The sequence below is a fragment of the Melospiza melodia genome, chromosome 13 (assembly GCF_035770615.1).
Source record: "Melospiza melodia melodia isolate bMelMel2 chromosome 13, bMelMel2.pri, whole genome shotgun sequence".
Classification (NCBI taxonomy): domain Eukaryota; kingdom Metazoa; phylum Chordata; class Aves; order Passeriformes; family Passerellidae; genus Melospiza; species Melospiza melodia.
In genome coordinates this window covers 3,141,926-3,158,706 of record NC_086206.1, presented here as the reverse complement: position 1 = coordinate 3,158,706, position 16,781 = coordinate 3,141,926, and the positions used below count along the sequence as shown (strand labels likewise).

The 16,781-nt window shown below is 51.3% G+C and overlaps 1 protein-coding gene across 1 annotated transcript in view; it reads right to left on the bottom strand.

The window, feature by feature from the left end:
- Window positions 1-9,458: 9,458 nt before the first annotated feature.
- The window catches only part of LOC134424492 (hydrocephalus-inducing protein-like), a 67,853-nt gene continuing 60,530 nt past the window's right edge, over window positions 9,459-16,781 (bottom strand). The window contains exons 60-65 of the mRNA XM_063168309.1: window positions 16,627-16,769; window positions 16,052-16,273; window positions 14,722-14,882; window positions 14,131-14,222; window positions 13,197-13,548; window positions 9,459-12,450 (exon numbers count right to left, since the gene is read on the bottom strand). Of these exons, the coding sequence (XP_063024379.1) occupies window positions 12,312-12,450; window positions 13,197-13,548; window positions 14,131-14,222; window positions 14,722-14,882; window positions 16,052-16,273; window positions 16,627-16,769 (1,109 nt within the window). The 3' untranslated portion in view covers window positions 9,459-12,311. The remainder of the gene's footprint in view (window positions 12,451-13,196; window positions 13,549-14,130; window positions 14,223-14,721; window positions 14,883-16,051; window positions 16,274-16,626; window positions 16,770-16,781) is intronic.

The window sequence follows — 16,781 nt, the reverse complement described above, 5'->3', positions numbered from 1 at the left end:
GTTCACTCATCATTGATGCTCTAAATCAAGGCTTACAGGACTGTGGTTGAGAACAAGAAACACGAAGTTTGAAGAGAAATGTTTTGCTGTCTTTCTGTTGTAGGAGGGAGAAATCGGGCCGAATTGTTCGGCCGGAATCAGAGTGACCTTTAAACCCCTGGACGTACTGGGGTACCAAAGTATGGCTTACCTCAGCATCTCAGGTACAGCTCCTTCCCTCTGCTTCTCCCACCCACAGTGAAGCCATGGTGCCAGCCTGGGCTCCCATGGAACTGCTGGGAAGAGTCCCTGGTCAGCAGGGCAGTGCTGGCACATCCCCCCTGGCCCTGCAGCTCCCAGGGAGTCTCCCGTGCTGGGCCAGGGCTCAGAACAGCCGTGTCTGGGTTACCAATCCCAGAGCAACCCAGGCAGTGCAGGGAGAGGTTTTCATGCCATGGCTTTGCCAGCATTTCCTCAAAGGCCAAAGAGCTACAGAGCAGAGCAGCTTTAGTGAACAAGCACTAAGCCCCTCTAGACACCTCCAGGATGGCTCCATTTGACATGGATTCATCATCAGGCAGCAGGAGCTGAATTATAGATGTGCTCCCTGAGCCTGGATCCCCTCCCAGTGCCCAGACATGGCTGAGCCCCACTGAGCCCAGGGTGGTTGTAGAAGGAGCACCCTTGGCCAGCACCTGCTTCTGTCCCTGTGTGGGAATTGTCACCTTGCAGCTCACAGTCTGTGGAAATAGAACACAGTGCTGAGTGTCGGAAATTGAGGACTTTGGCAATGAAGTTGTGTGCTACTGGGCCAGGTAGTTTGGCAATTGCTGCCTGGCAATTTGCTCTTAATGAGCTTTGTGCCTTCCCTGAATGGATTTCAGAGCTCCTCTAAGTGCATGGGAAAGAAACCACAGAATTCTAGCATGTTCAGGATGGAATGGACCTTAAAGATCATCTAGTCCCTTCCCACTAGATCAGGTAGCTCCAAGCCCCATCCAGCGTGGCTTTGAACACTTTCAGGGTTGGAGCCTCACCCTTGGGGAATCTGCCCCAGTGCCTCAGCACCCCCATAGTAAAAAATTTCTTCCCTAATATCTAACCTAAATTTCTTTCAATTTCTACCCATTACTCCTTGGCCTGTCACTACAGGACATCAGAGATGTTTTAAACTCAGCAGACTGCTGGTTTAAATTGGAAAGCAGCCCGAGGAATGGGTTAGAAATTAGAAGTCAGCCCCAAGGGATATCTCCTGAGGGAAGAGAAGGGTGCATATCTTCTCCTGCAGCATCAGGAGCTGGTTGCATCCAGCCTGGAAAATGCAGTGGAGCAGAGGGAATGATTGTACTGCAATGGACATCTCTCCCCAGGCCGTGAGAGCAGGCTGCCTCTGCGCCTCAGAGGGGAAGGCCAAGGACCCTTGGTCGAGTTCAGCTCTCATACACTGAACATTGGGAATGTTTTTGTCAACTCTTCCCACATCCATGAGGTGAGCAGCAGGGCTTGGGATGGATCCTGATGGCTCCTGAGGCAGCAGCAAGCCTGGTGCAGCTGTGGAATTGCTGCCAACCCGGGCACTTGTGAGCAGGGAATATTTGTTGTACTGCTCAAATCTGAGGGGTCACAAAGGTGTGTCTGTTGTTCCTGAAGCCCCAGTCCCTGCTTTTGGGCAGCCTTCCTTAGGGATCAGCTGGCAGGCTTCCTGCAAAACAACCCCTTGCCACATGAAACCAACACTGCCTCCAAAAGCTGCATGTTCAGAGGCTTTTGTGGTAGTGCCAGACACAAGGCCCCTTTGCACTGGGCTCTGCAGAAGCAGCTGCAACAAACTGGCTGCCTTGGGCTTCAGCCCACTGCAAACAGCTTCCAGCCAAGTGTCCCTGCCTATTCCTGGAAGTCACAGGAAAGCCATCCAGCCTCCTGGCTCAGTGCTGGCCCTTGCTAAAGGCTTGGGAGTTCTTTCCCTTGCTGACCAGTCCCTCACCACACTTTGGCCTCGGTGCATCTCTGACCCGAGAAAGAGAAAAGTGCTCCTGGGAATAAAGCAAAGGAGTTTTCTACCTATTTACCTCTCCCTCCAGAAAAAAAAATAAATCAAGGGAGAGCAACTGAAAGACGTAGAAAATGAGGCTCTACATCATGCCAGACACTTTCAAAAGTGTGGCTGGGGAAGGGAAAGACATGCTGAGTTTTCTCACCAAAAGATGGTGCTGTCTCTATGTTTTGATGCTGATGCCTCATTCTCAGTGTGTTGTTTTCATGGTCTGGGAAAAGGTGAATGAGCAGATGGTGCTGTTGGAGCTGGGCTCACTGGGGCAGCAGCAGCTCTGGGCTGATTCCCTAGGCAGCTGCAATCAGCCCACGTTGCTCTCAGGGCCAGCTCTCCATGAGCTTGGTGCTGCTGAGCAGAGGGGCACTGCTCTGTGCCCATGGGATAAGCCAGGGTGACTGCAGTTCTGTGGAGTTGCCACTGCTCTGCATGAAAACCCAAAGGCAGAACTTGTCCTGTTGTATCTTTGGACTTCTGCCATTCAGCAGCACAAAGCATCTTCTGCCTTTTCTGGGTGTTCATTGCATCATTGGACAATAACTCACAAGAAAGGAAGGTTCCACATGGATTTCCATTTTGCTTTCTTGCTTCTGCAGGTGGAACTGATTAACGAAGGAGCTCTTGATGCTCCCTTCATCTGTATCCCTTCAACCACCAACGTGGGCTCCTGCTTCAAGTTTGAGCCCGAGGAGGGGATCATTGCAGCAGGTGGGATCCAGACTATTCAGATCTCCTTCAGTGCCACCGTGCTGGGGAGCTTTGAGGAGGAGTTCCAGTTCAGTGTGGCTGGATCTCCTATGCCTGCCATCCTGACCATCAAGTAAGGACCCTGGGAGCTGGGTGGGCACATCTGTGGCTGTCTCTGGGACATCCCCCACCTGCCTCCTTTTGGGGTGGAGCAGAGAAAAAAGGTGTTTCCTGAGGTCTGAATCTCTGCTCTGCTGCTGGCATTGCTTTAGTGTCAGGCTGCCTGCTGCCCTGTGTGGTGCCTGGGAGCCGGAATGACTCCTCCCTGCAGGGATCTCCCTGTGCCTTGGGCCATGGCAGGCAGTGGGATGGATCAGCTTTGGGCAGCAGCTGCTCTGGGATGTCCCACCTGAACACCCAGCAAGGCCCCCAGGGCTTTGCAGATGGGCCAGCCTGGCTGATTCTGCAGCAGCAGCAGTGTTTGTAAAACCTTGTGTGAATAATCCGTGCCAGATGGGCAGCAGCAGCCTCAGCTCAGCTCTCATGGCCATGCTGTGGGGCACAAGCTGTGCCCCCAGCTCCTGTGCACAGAGGGCTCTGGTGCCTCCTTTGCACAGCCAGCAAAGGGCTGATGTGGGAGTCAGGAACTGTGCCAGGGACATGGGCACCGTCCCGTGGGCTGGTGCCATGGCAAGAGACAATCCTGGCCCAGGCACAGGGAGAAGGGCTGATCATAGGGGAGGCAGAGCTCAGTGCTCAGCACCACAGCAGCGTGAGGCCTTGTCCCTGCCAGCCTGGGCCATGTGCTGCAGGATAATGGAGTGGAAGCAGGAGAGCTGATGCTGGCTGCTCTGCAGCTCTGGAGCTGGGCTGCTGCTCTTGGGAGGCACTGGCTCAAGGCAGTAAAGAAATGAAAACTGGATTATACCAATGAGATAAGGGAAATGGATTAAAAAGAACAAGAAAGTTATTACTTAGCAAGAGAAAAGTGGTGAGTAGGTCTGCCCATAGTGGAGAAACAACGATGCTGGCTTTGCTTTTGGAGGAAAGGTGCTGCTTTTTTAGTTTGGAAATCAAGAGGGAGCCTTTCACCATCAAATAATTGATTCTCCTCTGTCCCTCCCCCAAAATGGCCATGGGGTGTTTCTGCATAAGCAGCTTTCTCCTTGAGCAAGGGCAGGTGTCTCTTGTTGAGATGTGCAGAGCAGAGCCAGGGGCAGTCCTGTGAGTACCACACAAGGCACAGCTCACTGCTCCTTGATTTTGAACCAAAAGGCAGAGTGGGCATTGATTGGCATCAATACATGAAATCAACTCATGAGTGTTGTGCAGCTTCAAGTGCTGATTTCAGTGGATGTTGGTGACTTTTGGAGTGTGTCTGCTGAGTTCAAGGGCAGGTGAGGTGCTGTGCTAGATTCAGGACAGCCTTGTTTGGTTGTTGAAGCTCTTGCTCTTGGCTGTGCCAGCTGTGCACTGCTGACAAGCTGGTCCTTGCCTCTAGGATTGATCTGTCCATTGTGTAGAACTGCTGCTGCTCTTTTCAGAGGATGTTTGGGGCTCCCCTGGCTTCATGTCTCAAAACTGTCTGTAATGATTGTGTGGGTCAAACTCTCCTGAGAAAGCTCCTCCATGGGAACAGCAGTTGCAGCTCAGAAGGAGCAAAGCAGGGAAACTGTGGCTGGAAGGGCTGCTTACAGAAGTTTGTGGGGACACCTTGATGTCCATCCCATTGCAGATGGGGAAACTGAGGCACGGAGCCATGTGTGGGTGTGTGTTCAGGGTCCTTCATGGGACCCCCAGCAACCCGGGGGCTTCTCCTGCCTGCCCATCAGGGGCTGTTGGCTGCTGCCCCTTGGCTGGAGCTGCCTCCTGTGCCCAGGGCCCTGTGCTGAGCACACGGGGCTGTGTTGGTTGGGAACCCAGGGTGCCCTGAGCCCGGGTTTTGTGCCCCTGAGCCACGACAGCCAGGCCCTTGCAATGCCTTTAACCGAGCCATTGCCTGCTCTGTCCTCCAGGGGCAGCGTCACCGTGCCAAGCTTAGAGTTCGATGTCGATGAGATCAACTTCGGCGAGATCTCCTTTGGTGAGTGTTCCCTGGGCTGGACACAGCGTCAGGGAGCTGTGCCTTCCAAAATGGAGCCCTTGGACACAAAAGCATCTGTCACTCATGTTCTGCCACAGCAGCCTCTTCAGGCTGTGACCTCCAGGGCTGCTGCTGCCTCAGGTAGCCTTTTGCCATTGTGAGATCCAGTAGAAGCAAGGAATGGAAAGTCAGTATTTTCTGGTGTCTCTGTCCTGCTTTAAAAGACAGATGTCTGCCAAGGAAGGGGAATCTTCCTAGAATGGAAAGAGAACCCCCTCCCTTTCAAATTATTATACTTTTGAAACTACAGAGCTTCCAGGCAAAAAAATATGGGAAAAGGAATAACAGTTCTTTACTAGAATATATCAAGACAGCACAAACAAGAACACAATAACAGAAGTTTCCAACCCACCAAGTAGTGTTTTTCCCCTTTGGCGTAGTTGTGTTCAAAGGCAGGAGGAGCTGCGGGGATCTCAGAAAAGCCCACCCCAAAACTCCTGTCCCTCTTCCCAGACCAAGGGGAATATTCACTATGAAGCCTAAACCCATATTAATGAAGTTCATGAACTTTTAAAGAAAACTCCTTGCCTTTCCTGAGCTGCTCCTTCCCCACCCTGCATCACCACTGAGGCACTTGTTAGGTTGCCTTTTGAATAAATGGAAGAAGAAAGGCAACAGATGGAAATATGGTTCTGAAACAGGAGATTCACCCTACTTAATCTGATTTCATTCCTGAAGTCCCTTCAGCTGAAGGCAGCTGTTTTGTCTTTGCTTCTTTTCAACTGTTGATTGTTGTCTGCATGTGCTGGCCTCAGTCTCATTGGAGGTTTTGACATCTGTGTTTGTCCTTTTTGTGCCTCCCTTGCCTCCCTGCCAGAGTCCCTGCTGGAGCTGGCAGTGGTCACTTGGATGGGCACAGAGAAGCTCTGGGCTGCAGCTGCAGTTGTTTTTCCTCCCCATCTGTGTCCCAGATGCTCTTGGTGAGCAGGCCTGGGGAGAAGTCTCCTCCCCACAGAGCTGGCCAGCCCAGCCAGATGTGCAGTGCAGAGCAGGCTGTGGCTGCTCTGCGTGCTCTGCAGGACATCCCCTCCATGAGTGGCTGTATCTCTGGCTTTGCAGGATGGAAAGCAAATCTCAGAGCCAAAGTGGGGTAAACCCTTGCAGGCAGCACTCCCAGTGAGCAGCACAGCTGTGATGTCCCTGTGTGTGGGCTGAGGTGGGACCTGGTTCCTGATTGCTAATCTCAAAGCAAGGCTGGGCTGTGCCCCCAGCTGAGTGGGCTCTGAGCTGTCACGTGCTCAGTCTGTTTGGCCCAAACCAAGAGATGCCTTAAGGGTCCTGCAGAGACAAGCTGCATTAAATGCATCATGTTCTAGTTCCTGATTCCATCCTCACTTTTTTTTGCTGTAGCTTCTTCTCAAGGATAACTCACTGTTTATATATCTTGAAAACTGAGAGTGTTGGCAGATTGACAGGGAATTTTACAGCTTGAATTCTCAGAGTAAATGCTGGGTCTGGGTGCACACTCATCACTGAGGGAGAACTGGTGCTGGTTTGGGGCAGGTGAGGGAGCTCGTCCCCATCCCAAAGAGAGAAGCTTGCAGTGTTCAGCAGGGCTAGGAGTGGGCATTTTCAAGGCTGCGGTCTGGAATCTGTGTCAAAGGGAGCTAAGTGACGATTAATTCCTCACGCAGCTTCTGGGTGAGCTGTAGTTCAGATCATAAAGAGCTCAACTCCAATCCCACTTTGATCCTGCCATGATCTTCCCCCAGGATCATGCCCTGCTGGGGGCCTGAATGGCTGTTTGTGTCCTTGCCCAGGCTTTCCCCACACGCAGCGCTGCCGCCTCACCAACAGCTCCCCGGTGCCCGTGACGTTCCAGCTCCGCATGTCGGACGATGGCACGCAGCCGGCTGTGGACAGCCTGGATCAGATCCGCAGAGAAGGTGACCCATCCTGGAGGAACGGAATCCATTTCTATCTGGAGCCCAAGGAGTTCACCATCAATCCCAGCCAAGGCACCATCCTCCCCCAGGGACACCAGGACATCGAGGTACGGCAAGAGCCCGGCCACAGCCGCTGCAGCACCAGGGCTGGAGCTGCACTGCAGGGTGGGAGGGCTTTAGCCCTGGTGCCAGCTTGGAGCATCCTGGCACTGAGAGATCTGCACTGCTGGGAGGCCTCTGCTGGCTGGCTCACTCGGGATGTTCCTCAGGGAGCACTGTTTGCTTTCCAAACTCATATGCTGAGCTCACAGACCTTATGGTCAAGGCTTGAAGCCATTCTTGTGTTTTTGAGAGCAATTTATTTGATTACAAGTGGGCAGAGCAAGGATGAGGGCAGAAGGTGGCTGTTAGAGAGATGTCATTGTATAAAGCAGTGAGCTTTTTTCCTTGGTCTCATTTCCCCCTCCTGGGGAGCAGATGATCTGTGTTCACTGCAGGAATCTCCAGTGGAGACAAAAAAACTGCAGCCATGAACTGCCCAGCACCTGCTGGGCCACACTTTACCCTCAGCTTCCTACTGTAAAGCTGAACTCATTCTGTTCAAGTCAGCAGATTTCCTCTGTGTTTATGTCATCCTAGTCAGATGAAAAATTGGCCCCTTAATTTGAATACAGCGGTGCATAAAGCTTTAGTCTAATGTTTTAATGTAGCTTAATGTAGACTTATGCCCTGATAGCAAGGTGTGTTTACCAGATCTGGTCTTGCCAGAAGGCTTTTGTTACTCTGAGACTGCTTTAACATGGACCAGCAGAAGAATTAAGGCAAAATCTGCCCTTTCTTTACCATGAAACAAGAACTGGAGGATATTACACGTGGGTAATGAGCTTTTGTAAGGAAGAATTGACTACTTTTCTCTTGCACCAGGTGACCCTGTGTTCCAACAGCGTGGTGGATTTCTACCGGAGATTGCTGGTGGACCTGGAGGGTTTTGGCAAGGGAGTGACAGCCCTGGTCATCACAGCCAGGTACCAGCCCTTGCCTGGCCTCCCCCAGGCACTGCCTTGCCCAGGCTGTGCTGGCTGCAGCTGCCAAGGAGAAGTGCTGCTGAATGCCCTCATGTTGTGCCAGCTGGACACGAGAACAGCAGTGCTTGGGCAGCAGCCTGTGGTGAAAAGCACCCCTGCTCATAGCCCAGCACAGTCCTGAGCCTTTTTCTAAAGGGATCAGGGATGATATTTTTATTGGCCTGGAGTTTGTTCCTTGGGGTAGAACAAATTTCCCAAGGGCCTTCTCTCCTTCCTGCAAGAGGTGGAGTTGTGCTGGTTGTGAGCACCTTGCACTGGTTTGGGCCACACCAGGCAGCCTGCTGAGAGTCAGGGTCTGGTTCTGTTAATGACAGCACGTGACAAGGGAAAGTGGCTCACAGAAACAGTGGTGAGTGCAAGATCTTATGAGGGGACAGCAGCCCTTGATGGGGCAGGTCAGTTCCAGTTTTTCTCCTTCCCTGTGCTTCCTATTTTGAACGTTAATGTTCTCAGATTTAAACCAAAAGTCGTTGTTGCTGCAGCAGAATTCCATGCAGAGGGCAGTCCATCTGATATTTAAGGCATTCAAGCAGTAAGTTCAGATCTGTTTTCATATCTAGGAGCAAACACAAAAAAATTCATTAAAATTGTTATATTTTCTAGATATTAATGTAATCTAACTTGTTTTCCTTCGGAAATGATGTTGTAGTGCGTTTTTAAGTTTCTCTTGCGTTCCCCCATTTTATGTATCATTCTCCTTTTGTCCTTGTACAATGGTTCTTCCCTCCCCAGTTTTCCCGCCACAGCTCTCCTGACAGTTCTGTTACTGTGGTTACCCCTGCCCGATTCAGTTGTCAATCGCTCAAGTTATGTAACTTCCCCTCCCTTATTTTACCATATAAGTAAGCTTTTCCTCCTCCCTGGCCTCAGTCAATCACCCCCCACTCCTCCCAGCTTTCGAGAACCTTCTTCTCTTTGGGGGATGTAATTGGCTGGGCTCCCGGGGCTCCTCTCTAACCTTGTGTTTATTGTATATGTTTGCATGTCAGTTATGTTGTGCATCTATATGTTTTCCTATTTGCTAGCGGGGTTTCCCTCCTGTCTCCGCCCCTTGCCTTTAAAACCTCGCCTCTCCCCTCGCACCAGGCCTCTTTGCTGGTCGGTTCGCTCTCTCCCTCGGTACCTGCCATCCTTCAATGAACCGACATTAACCCCCAGCAAGTGCTCAGTCCCTTTCCTCGTCCCGTCCAGCGCATACAATCCAGCCCGCGATCCGGCCCAGCCCGAGGCCGCGACGCCAAGGGCGGCTGATCTCGGATGCAGCGGAGGCGCCGGCAGTTCCCCCTCTGGCTCGCCGGACTGGGAGCCGCACACGCGTTCGCGCAAAATACAGTATTTTATAATAGCCCTGCCTTTGTAACTACCAGGTTGTCAGCTTTTGAGAGTGGACAAAGGCTCAAAGCAGAATCGTTGTCATCTTAATGAAGACAGCCAGCCCTGCTTTCTCTTGGGAGTTACTGATTGCCCCCATTCCTTTGCTGCTTCCCTTAGAGAGTGAGAATTGAGAGACTTCCATTCCCTGCAGCCTTTCAGAAGTGATAACAGACACGCATTTCATTTTCCTACAAATCCAACCCTACCACAACAAGGAAAAGCTTGCCAGCCTTCCTCACCTCTTTTTGTCCTACTGCCACCACCCTGCCAGCCTAAGAAAAAACCCACGCAAACAAAAGGAAGGCTGCAAAAATGAGTTCACTCTGGAGCTAACTGCTTTTCAGAAGAGTTTAATTTAATACATGTTTATACAATTATACAATGTAGGAAGCACAAGGGGTTTAAAACTGTATGTATACAAGGACACATCTTGACTTTTTCCTGGATCTTTTGCAACCTACAGAAGGTACACAAAATAGTGTTTATAAGCCAGCCTGCATTAATTAGATGCAAACAGCTCACCTCAGTTGTTGCATCACAGAGCAAGGTGGAAAGACAAGCAACTAGATTTATCTCAACAAACAGCTGGCAAGTGTTGCATATGAAACTTCTCCATCAGTTATGGCAAACAACCCAGTAACATTGCTTCAAACCTCAGAAACCACTCCTGGAGAAGCGCAGATCTGTCAGTGCGTGTGCTCAGCAGCACTAGAGCACATGGCTGGCATGGCCAGCAGAGCAGCCAACCTGGGCATGACTTCTCCTTTGAAACCAGGGACCAAACCCAGAGGGGACAAGTGCGCCTTGTTGGCCTCCTGTGGAAACCAAAGCCCAGAGCAGCAGCTGGGGCCGTGAGGACGCTGCGATGTGGAACAGGACTTGGGGCTGTCCTGGCCCATTTCAGCTCCCTCCTCCCTCAGATGAGCCCTGCGTGATTTACAGCTCATTATCACAGCTCCGCTCTGAAGCCTTAGCAAGCACTCCAGATCAGCCCGAATATAAAAGGGAAAGAGCATAAGAAAGAGGGGGGGGGGATGAAAGGCAACAGTCTACTGATGAAACAGCAGCTGCATTCTTGTGTGGGAAGGTTAGGGAGTCTCGAGGGGGAAAATGGGGCACGGCTCGAGTACCTGTGGTCCAGTGGCGCGGGTGGCTCCGGGCAAGCCCCGAGGCGAGGCGGGTGCCCGCTGCCGAGCGCGGCCCGGCTGAGGATGGGATCTGCGGGCTGAGGGCTGGGATCGCCGGACTGAGGGATGGGATGGGCTGCGATCGTCGGGCTGAAGGACAGCGGAGGCCCCGCCGGCCTGAGGGCTGCGATCTGGCGGAGCTGAGGGCAGAGCCCGGCCCGGCCCCTCAGGAGCCGCCGCAGCCGCAGCGCCGCCCGAGCCCCTCAGGCGCGGCCGCCCCTGGCCTCGGGACAGCCCTGAGCCTTCCCCTCAGCCGGGCGGGAAGCGCTTGCAGTTGTAGAAGCGGCAGGGGTGAAAGAGATCTTTAAGACCATCAGTTCAACGTCAGGCCAGCACTGACACTGCAAACGCTAAACCACTAAACCATTTCCCAGGGTCAGATCCAGAGGCCTCTTTAACAGCTCCAGGGATGGCAACTCCACCCCCTCTCTGGCCAACCTGTTCCCAGGCCTGGACTCCTGAACAGTGAAATTTTTTTTTCTAAAATCTAACCTGAATTTCCTCTCCATGTGAGGCTACTTCCTCTGGTTCTTAGTGCATAGCTAATATCTGAGTTTATTAGAAATGCATTCTTTTATACACCATTCTGATAGAGGTGCACCTGATTGGTCTTTTAATCAACACCTTGCTTGTCACACCATCTGCTAATGAAGAAGACACCCTTTGGTAAACCTCTTATGAAAAAACAACTCTTCAAAGCACCAGCTGTAATTGCCTGCAATAATTTCTGAGATGGAAGTCATTAGTTTCAGCTCTACCTTCCCAGATTAGGTAGCCCAAGTAATATTTCATTGGGAGAAATTCCTATGTCCTTTCTTGGAGCAGTTCTGATCTGTAATAATGCTGATCTGGTTTCAGTCATTAATTTGGTAATATGGTTCTTAAGGATAGCATTCATTCTCTCCACACATCCAGAGCTTTGAGGGTGCCACGGGGTATGGAATTTCCAATTTATGTCTAATACAACACATAGAACATAAAATTTTTGAAGTCAAGTGTCTTCCTTTACCTGAGTCCATTCTTTCAGTTCTTGCATATCTGGGAATGATTTGTTCTAATAGCATCTTAGCCACTTTGGAGGTAGTTGCAGTAGAGATAGCAAAGGCTCCCAGTGGGTGAGGTGATCAACTGTTCCAAGAAGATATTTCCATCTCTGTATTTTGGGGAACTCAGTCTAATATATTTGCATATTTTGAAAGGGTCTAAGGGCTAGTGCTCTTCCCTCACTAGGGTGTTTTCTCATCACTTCTTTATCTTTGAACAACTTCAACATTGTCCAGTCACTATTTGGCTACTGCAGAGACTCCCTCACAGCAATAAGTTCTTCAGAATTGATCATACAGTGCTTGAGCTCTCCAGTGCATTCCTTGGTGTAGCTTAATTTCAATTACTGTAGCAATTGCTTTATTCATTCTTTGCCTCCCTTTCCTGCCAGCTGTGACTGGAACTACACCAAAGGGAAAGTGCCTGCAGCCGAAGGAAGGCTGTGCTTGGGTATCTGCTTCTGTTTGTTGTTGCTGCCAGCGTTGTTGTTTGTTTGCCTTGTTGTACATACTGGCAAAGAACTTCTCCCATATCTTTGCCTGAAAGCCCCTTAATTTCAAAGTGATAATAATTTGGAGAGGAGGAGGTCACATTTTCCATTCCAGAGAGGTCCCGCAGACACCTGTCTTTCCAACCAAGACAAGCTGACGGTTAACCATGTATTAGCAATTGTTTATTAAGAATTAATTGTTGAAAATGAATTATTATCAATCTAATAAACAGTTATGTAGGTGATTAAAGGTTGGCTAGAGGTCTTCACTGGAGCTCGGAAGGGTAGCTGCAGAGGTCTCTGGTGAAGGCTGGGAGACCAGCAGCAGCAGAAGGCACGATGTTGCTGCCTCCTGCAGGAGCTCCAGCTGGCACAAATGCTGTCCCTCAGGTGCTGCTTTCCAGGGCACCTGATCCTTGGCTCCCTGGCCTTTCTCCGTCTGCCCTACCAAGAATCTTCTGCTCCAAGGCTCTGCCTTTCACAGTCACCTGCCTCATCTTCTCAGCTGGATTCAGGTTAGAAATTCTAGGAAGAAGGGGACTGGTATTAGCCAGAGAAACATTCCCAGCCAGTTGCTCTGCAACTCGCACAGCAAGTTGCACAGTGTTGCATCCTCTGTCTGTGCAAGCAGCATGCAGCAAATTAAACAAGCTGCGTGGAGGCTGCAGAGGTGCAAGGGCAGGACCATGACCTGTTAAGTGCCTGGGGACCAACTCCAGCACATAGGGTTCCAGGCAGAGAAGCAGGCCTTGCTTGTCTCCAAAGGAAGCAGAGCTGGGCACTTGCTGCTTCCTGGATCTCCCAGTTTTGCAACCTTCCAGCAGTGTGATGTTCCATACAGTGTCTTTTCCCAGTGTCTCCCTCCCAAGGCCAGATGATGATCTTTCTGTGCTCCTGTGGGTGTTTGTGCCGCCTCTCTGGGGCTGCCTGACTCCATGCCCACCTCCCCATCCCAGTCAGAGGGACTGAAAGCAGGGTGTTGGGGGATGAACCAGGCTGTGCTTGGTGGTGCCCAGCATTAGGACAAGAGACAATGGGCAGAACCTGAACAGGGAATCCCACCTGAACCTGAGGAAGAACTTCTTTCCTGTGCAGGTGCCAGGTTGCCCAGAGAGGGTGTGGAGTGTCCCTCACTGGAATTATTGCAGAGCCCTCTGGACACAACCCTGTGCCATGTGGGACCAGATGACCTACTGGGGTCCTTTCCACCCTGTGATCGCCCAGTGATAGCCGTCAGAAACATGAGTTGGCAAGGGCTGGATGTTTCTCACCTGCACAGCAGGGTGGTCTGGAACATCCCCGCGCACTTTGGGGAGAACTGCACTTGAAAGGCCTGCTTCTGGCCAGGAGTGATGATGCCGTGGTAGGGCTTGATGGAGAACAGTGGCAGGTCATAGATGGCGTCTGGGAAGATTTCCAGGGCGGAACCAACGCGCTTTGAGTTGCGCAGCTTCTTGGGATGGTCCAGCTCCTCGAACTGCTGCCTCTTGGAATCCTGCAGGTGCTTGGCCAGCCGCTGCAGCAGCCGCAGCTCAAAAGCCTGAGTTTCCTGGTCCTGCTGCCACCCAAAATGATGCAGAAGGTTTCTGCAACGCCTTAAAGTTTCAGAGGAGAGGAAATTACCTGCAGAGAGGAGGAGGACACCTTTCAAAGACAAAATCCTGTGCTGCCAGCAGCTCTGCCTCCTGATGCAGGTAGGTGGAAAAGAGCTGGGATGCACTTGGAGCATCTCTGGCCAAGTACTTTTAGCAGGAAATGGGGCATGTGGGACAGGGTCTCTGCCTGAAGCACACACTCCTGTGCCAAAGCAGGAGAGTTGCTTTTAGACAGTGACTTTACATTTGCCCTGGAGTGAGGAACTGCACACAGACAGTGGCTACAGGTCAGCTCACTTGTAACACCCTTGTGTTTCCCAGTCTCAGACTTCTCAAAGAGTCTGAGATGTCCCTGATGTCCCCCTTCTCAGTCCTGACCCAGCACGTGGCTCTCCCCAGAGGCTGGCTCAGCTCCTTTGCAGACCGCAAGTGGCAGAGCAAGAACAGAAGGGGATGAATGGCAGATAGGGGCAAAAACTCTCCAGCTGCAGCTGGCAAGATGCTGATGAAAGTGGATGTGTGGAGAAGGATGAAAAAGCAATTCATGTTTTGGGGTGAAGTGGCAGGGTCTTCTCCCCGGGCTCTCAGCTACCAAGTGAAATGCCCTTACGTGCCAGAGCAGTCCTCATCGCTGCTTCACTATCTCCAGCTTCCTCCCAGGAGTATTCCAGGGCTATCTTCCCTGTGTTGCATAGCCTGAAACTGAAAACCAAGAAGGAGGAATAACAAAAAATTTCCAATAAATATAAAGCAAATAGTACAGTAACATTGTCTGATGGCCTCCTGGTACCACTTTCTGCTGAAGAGAATCTTCTTCCCCAGGCAGCCCTGCCATGCTCAGACTGCTGTCCTGGGTGGCCCAAAACAGCATTTCCAAGTGTGGATGTTTAAGAAGAAAGGGCCAACATGGTGCCCAGGACATTGAAGCCAAGGGACTTTAGGTCTTGGTTTGACTGCAAACTTATCCTTGAGCAGAATGAGGACAGGTGACATGCAGTGAGAGCAAACCCATGGCTGCTCTCAGCAGAAAGGTCTGGCAGCCCTGAGGCTCTCCTGGCACCATCTCCTGCTTGGCCTTGTGTGCACGGAAAGGGGCCTGTGCTGGTTGGGGCTGGGGCAGAGTTCTGGCAAGCAGGCACTGGGCCAGCCCTGGGCAAAGGCAGCTCCCGCTCACAGGGCCCTGCTGGCCTCCAGCACTCACAAGGCTGTCCTTGTCTGGAAGGGCAAGGTGTCCTTGAACTCAACCACGGTTGTGCTCAGTTTGAACTGGGCGTGGGCAACAACAGCACTGAGGTACACCTCAGCCTCCTGGCTGCTCTCCTCCACCACAGTGTGAGCTGGTTCCAGGACTGGCTCAACCACCTGCAAACAGAGGAGGGAGAAATCACTGAGCAGAGCCCAGAAGGTCAGGCTGAGAAGAGAATCTTCTGGCCTCCAAGATCAGCCTCATAGCGGGACTAGAAAGGACCATTGACTTTTACTTCCCTGGAAAGATGACAAAATTAGGACTGCTCTGCTACGGTAGTTGTTTCTGCCCACTGATCCAAGCAGTCACTACCACAGCTGTTAATATCCCCATGGATAGCTGTGTTCCAGTCCCTGTCCTTCAACCTTGTAGAGGGACTGGCTTTTTTCCTGTCCCCTGTAAATCCAGCAGGTCTCAAAATTAGGGTTAAGTTCTCCTGCTGGAGCTTTGTGGATGGAGAGCCTCAAGACTGAAGAGTTCTAGAAAGCACCTTTTCCTTCTTGTCTTAGGAGAAAGTGCTCTCCAGATGTCATGTCCGGAGCAACAGCCACACTGCTGGGAGCTGAGCATGGGCATTTTGGGATGTGAAAGATCTCACTGGAAAAGTCTCCAACTGCAGATGTTCTGATAGAAAAGAGGATGTTTTTTAGAGGCCTTAAAATGGTCCAGAAACTCAGAAAGAACCTTCGCCCAAGATGAGTGTGTTTGGCAATAATGACAATAAAAGCAAGAGTCTCTGGAGATGATCCTTCTCTGGACTCCTCCATAGAGTCACGCAGTGCCTGGGTTACTTCGTGATGAGATACCCCACACAATACAGAGACTATAACCAAACTCTCTGGTATCCATGCAGACAAAACTTGGAGCTCACCAGCATATGCAGGAGAAGTATATTTCTCTCCACTTTAAAAGAAGAGACAGAGTGCAGCAGACTTAACTCCTTGTTGGTGAAAAGGTACCAAATGAGATGAAGAGATTTCTACCATAAAATGGGATAAAATTATAAAACATTGTCTCCCATTCAACATGGGCTGCAACACTTGTGCTTGTGGCACAGACTGATAGTTTGTGTGTGGCTAAAGGTCTCCTGTCCAAAGGCTTCCCCCTCTTGTGTGAGTATATCCAGTCACTGTGCATCCACCTCTCCCCTGGAATGCACTGCTGCTGAGCCTCGTGGCTGTGCAGTGTCCAGAGGAAGCAGGAGCTGCACAGCCAGCAGTGATGCCGTTATGGTGGTTCTTTTAGTAAAAGCTGGGTTGCCTTTTTTTGCCCTTTTGCTTCTTACCTTCTCTTTTTTAGGCCACCTGCCTGCTGGGTCTTTCCACGTGGTATCCTTCACCGTCACAGTGCGCATTTGGTCGTCCCAGTCTAGAACCTTCCTTCGTGGCAGCTCAAAGTTGATCTTGGTCACCTTACATTTCACAAGGTGCCTTCTGAAGGTGACTGGGACATCTGATCTCAAGATCACTGCGATGTTCTTGGCACAGCCAGGATGGAGGTGTCCCACCTAGGGACAATCAGGGAAACAGTCAAGACTTCCAAACTGGAAGCACTGCCAAGGGCAGGACTGACAGCAAAAGCAACTGATGTGGTGAACAGCTGTGCCAGAAATCTGCATCTCAGAGTGGATTTATGTGAAATTTGACAGACAAAAGTAAGAACAAAAGGTGCCACCTGCCAAAATATGAAGCCTTGTCTGCAAGGCTGGCAGCCTTGGCCCAGCCAAGCCAGGGACTGCATCTCCTACATGGCACTGGAACGGGATATCAGTGGCATGTGAGGACTCCCTGCCCTGCCTGCTCTTGGGAGCACCAGGGCAGGGCCTGAGCAATGGGGAGAGGCAGAGCAGTGCATGCTCACCTTGGGGGAGAACTGGAACGGGGCGTCTGCATCCCACTCAAAGCGCATGGCCTGCGTAAGGGTGCGGTTGGTGATGGTGAAGGTCCTGCGGCAGCGCTTCCCGACAGGACAGTGCCCAAACTCGATGTGGTTCACTCTGACAGCTGTTGAGGAGG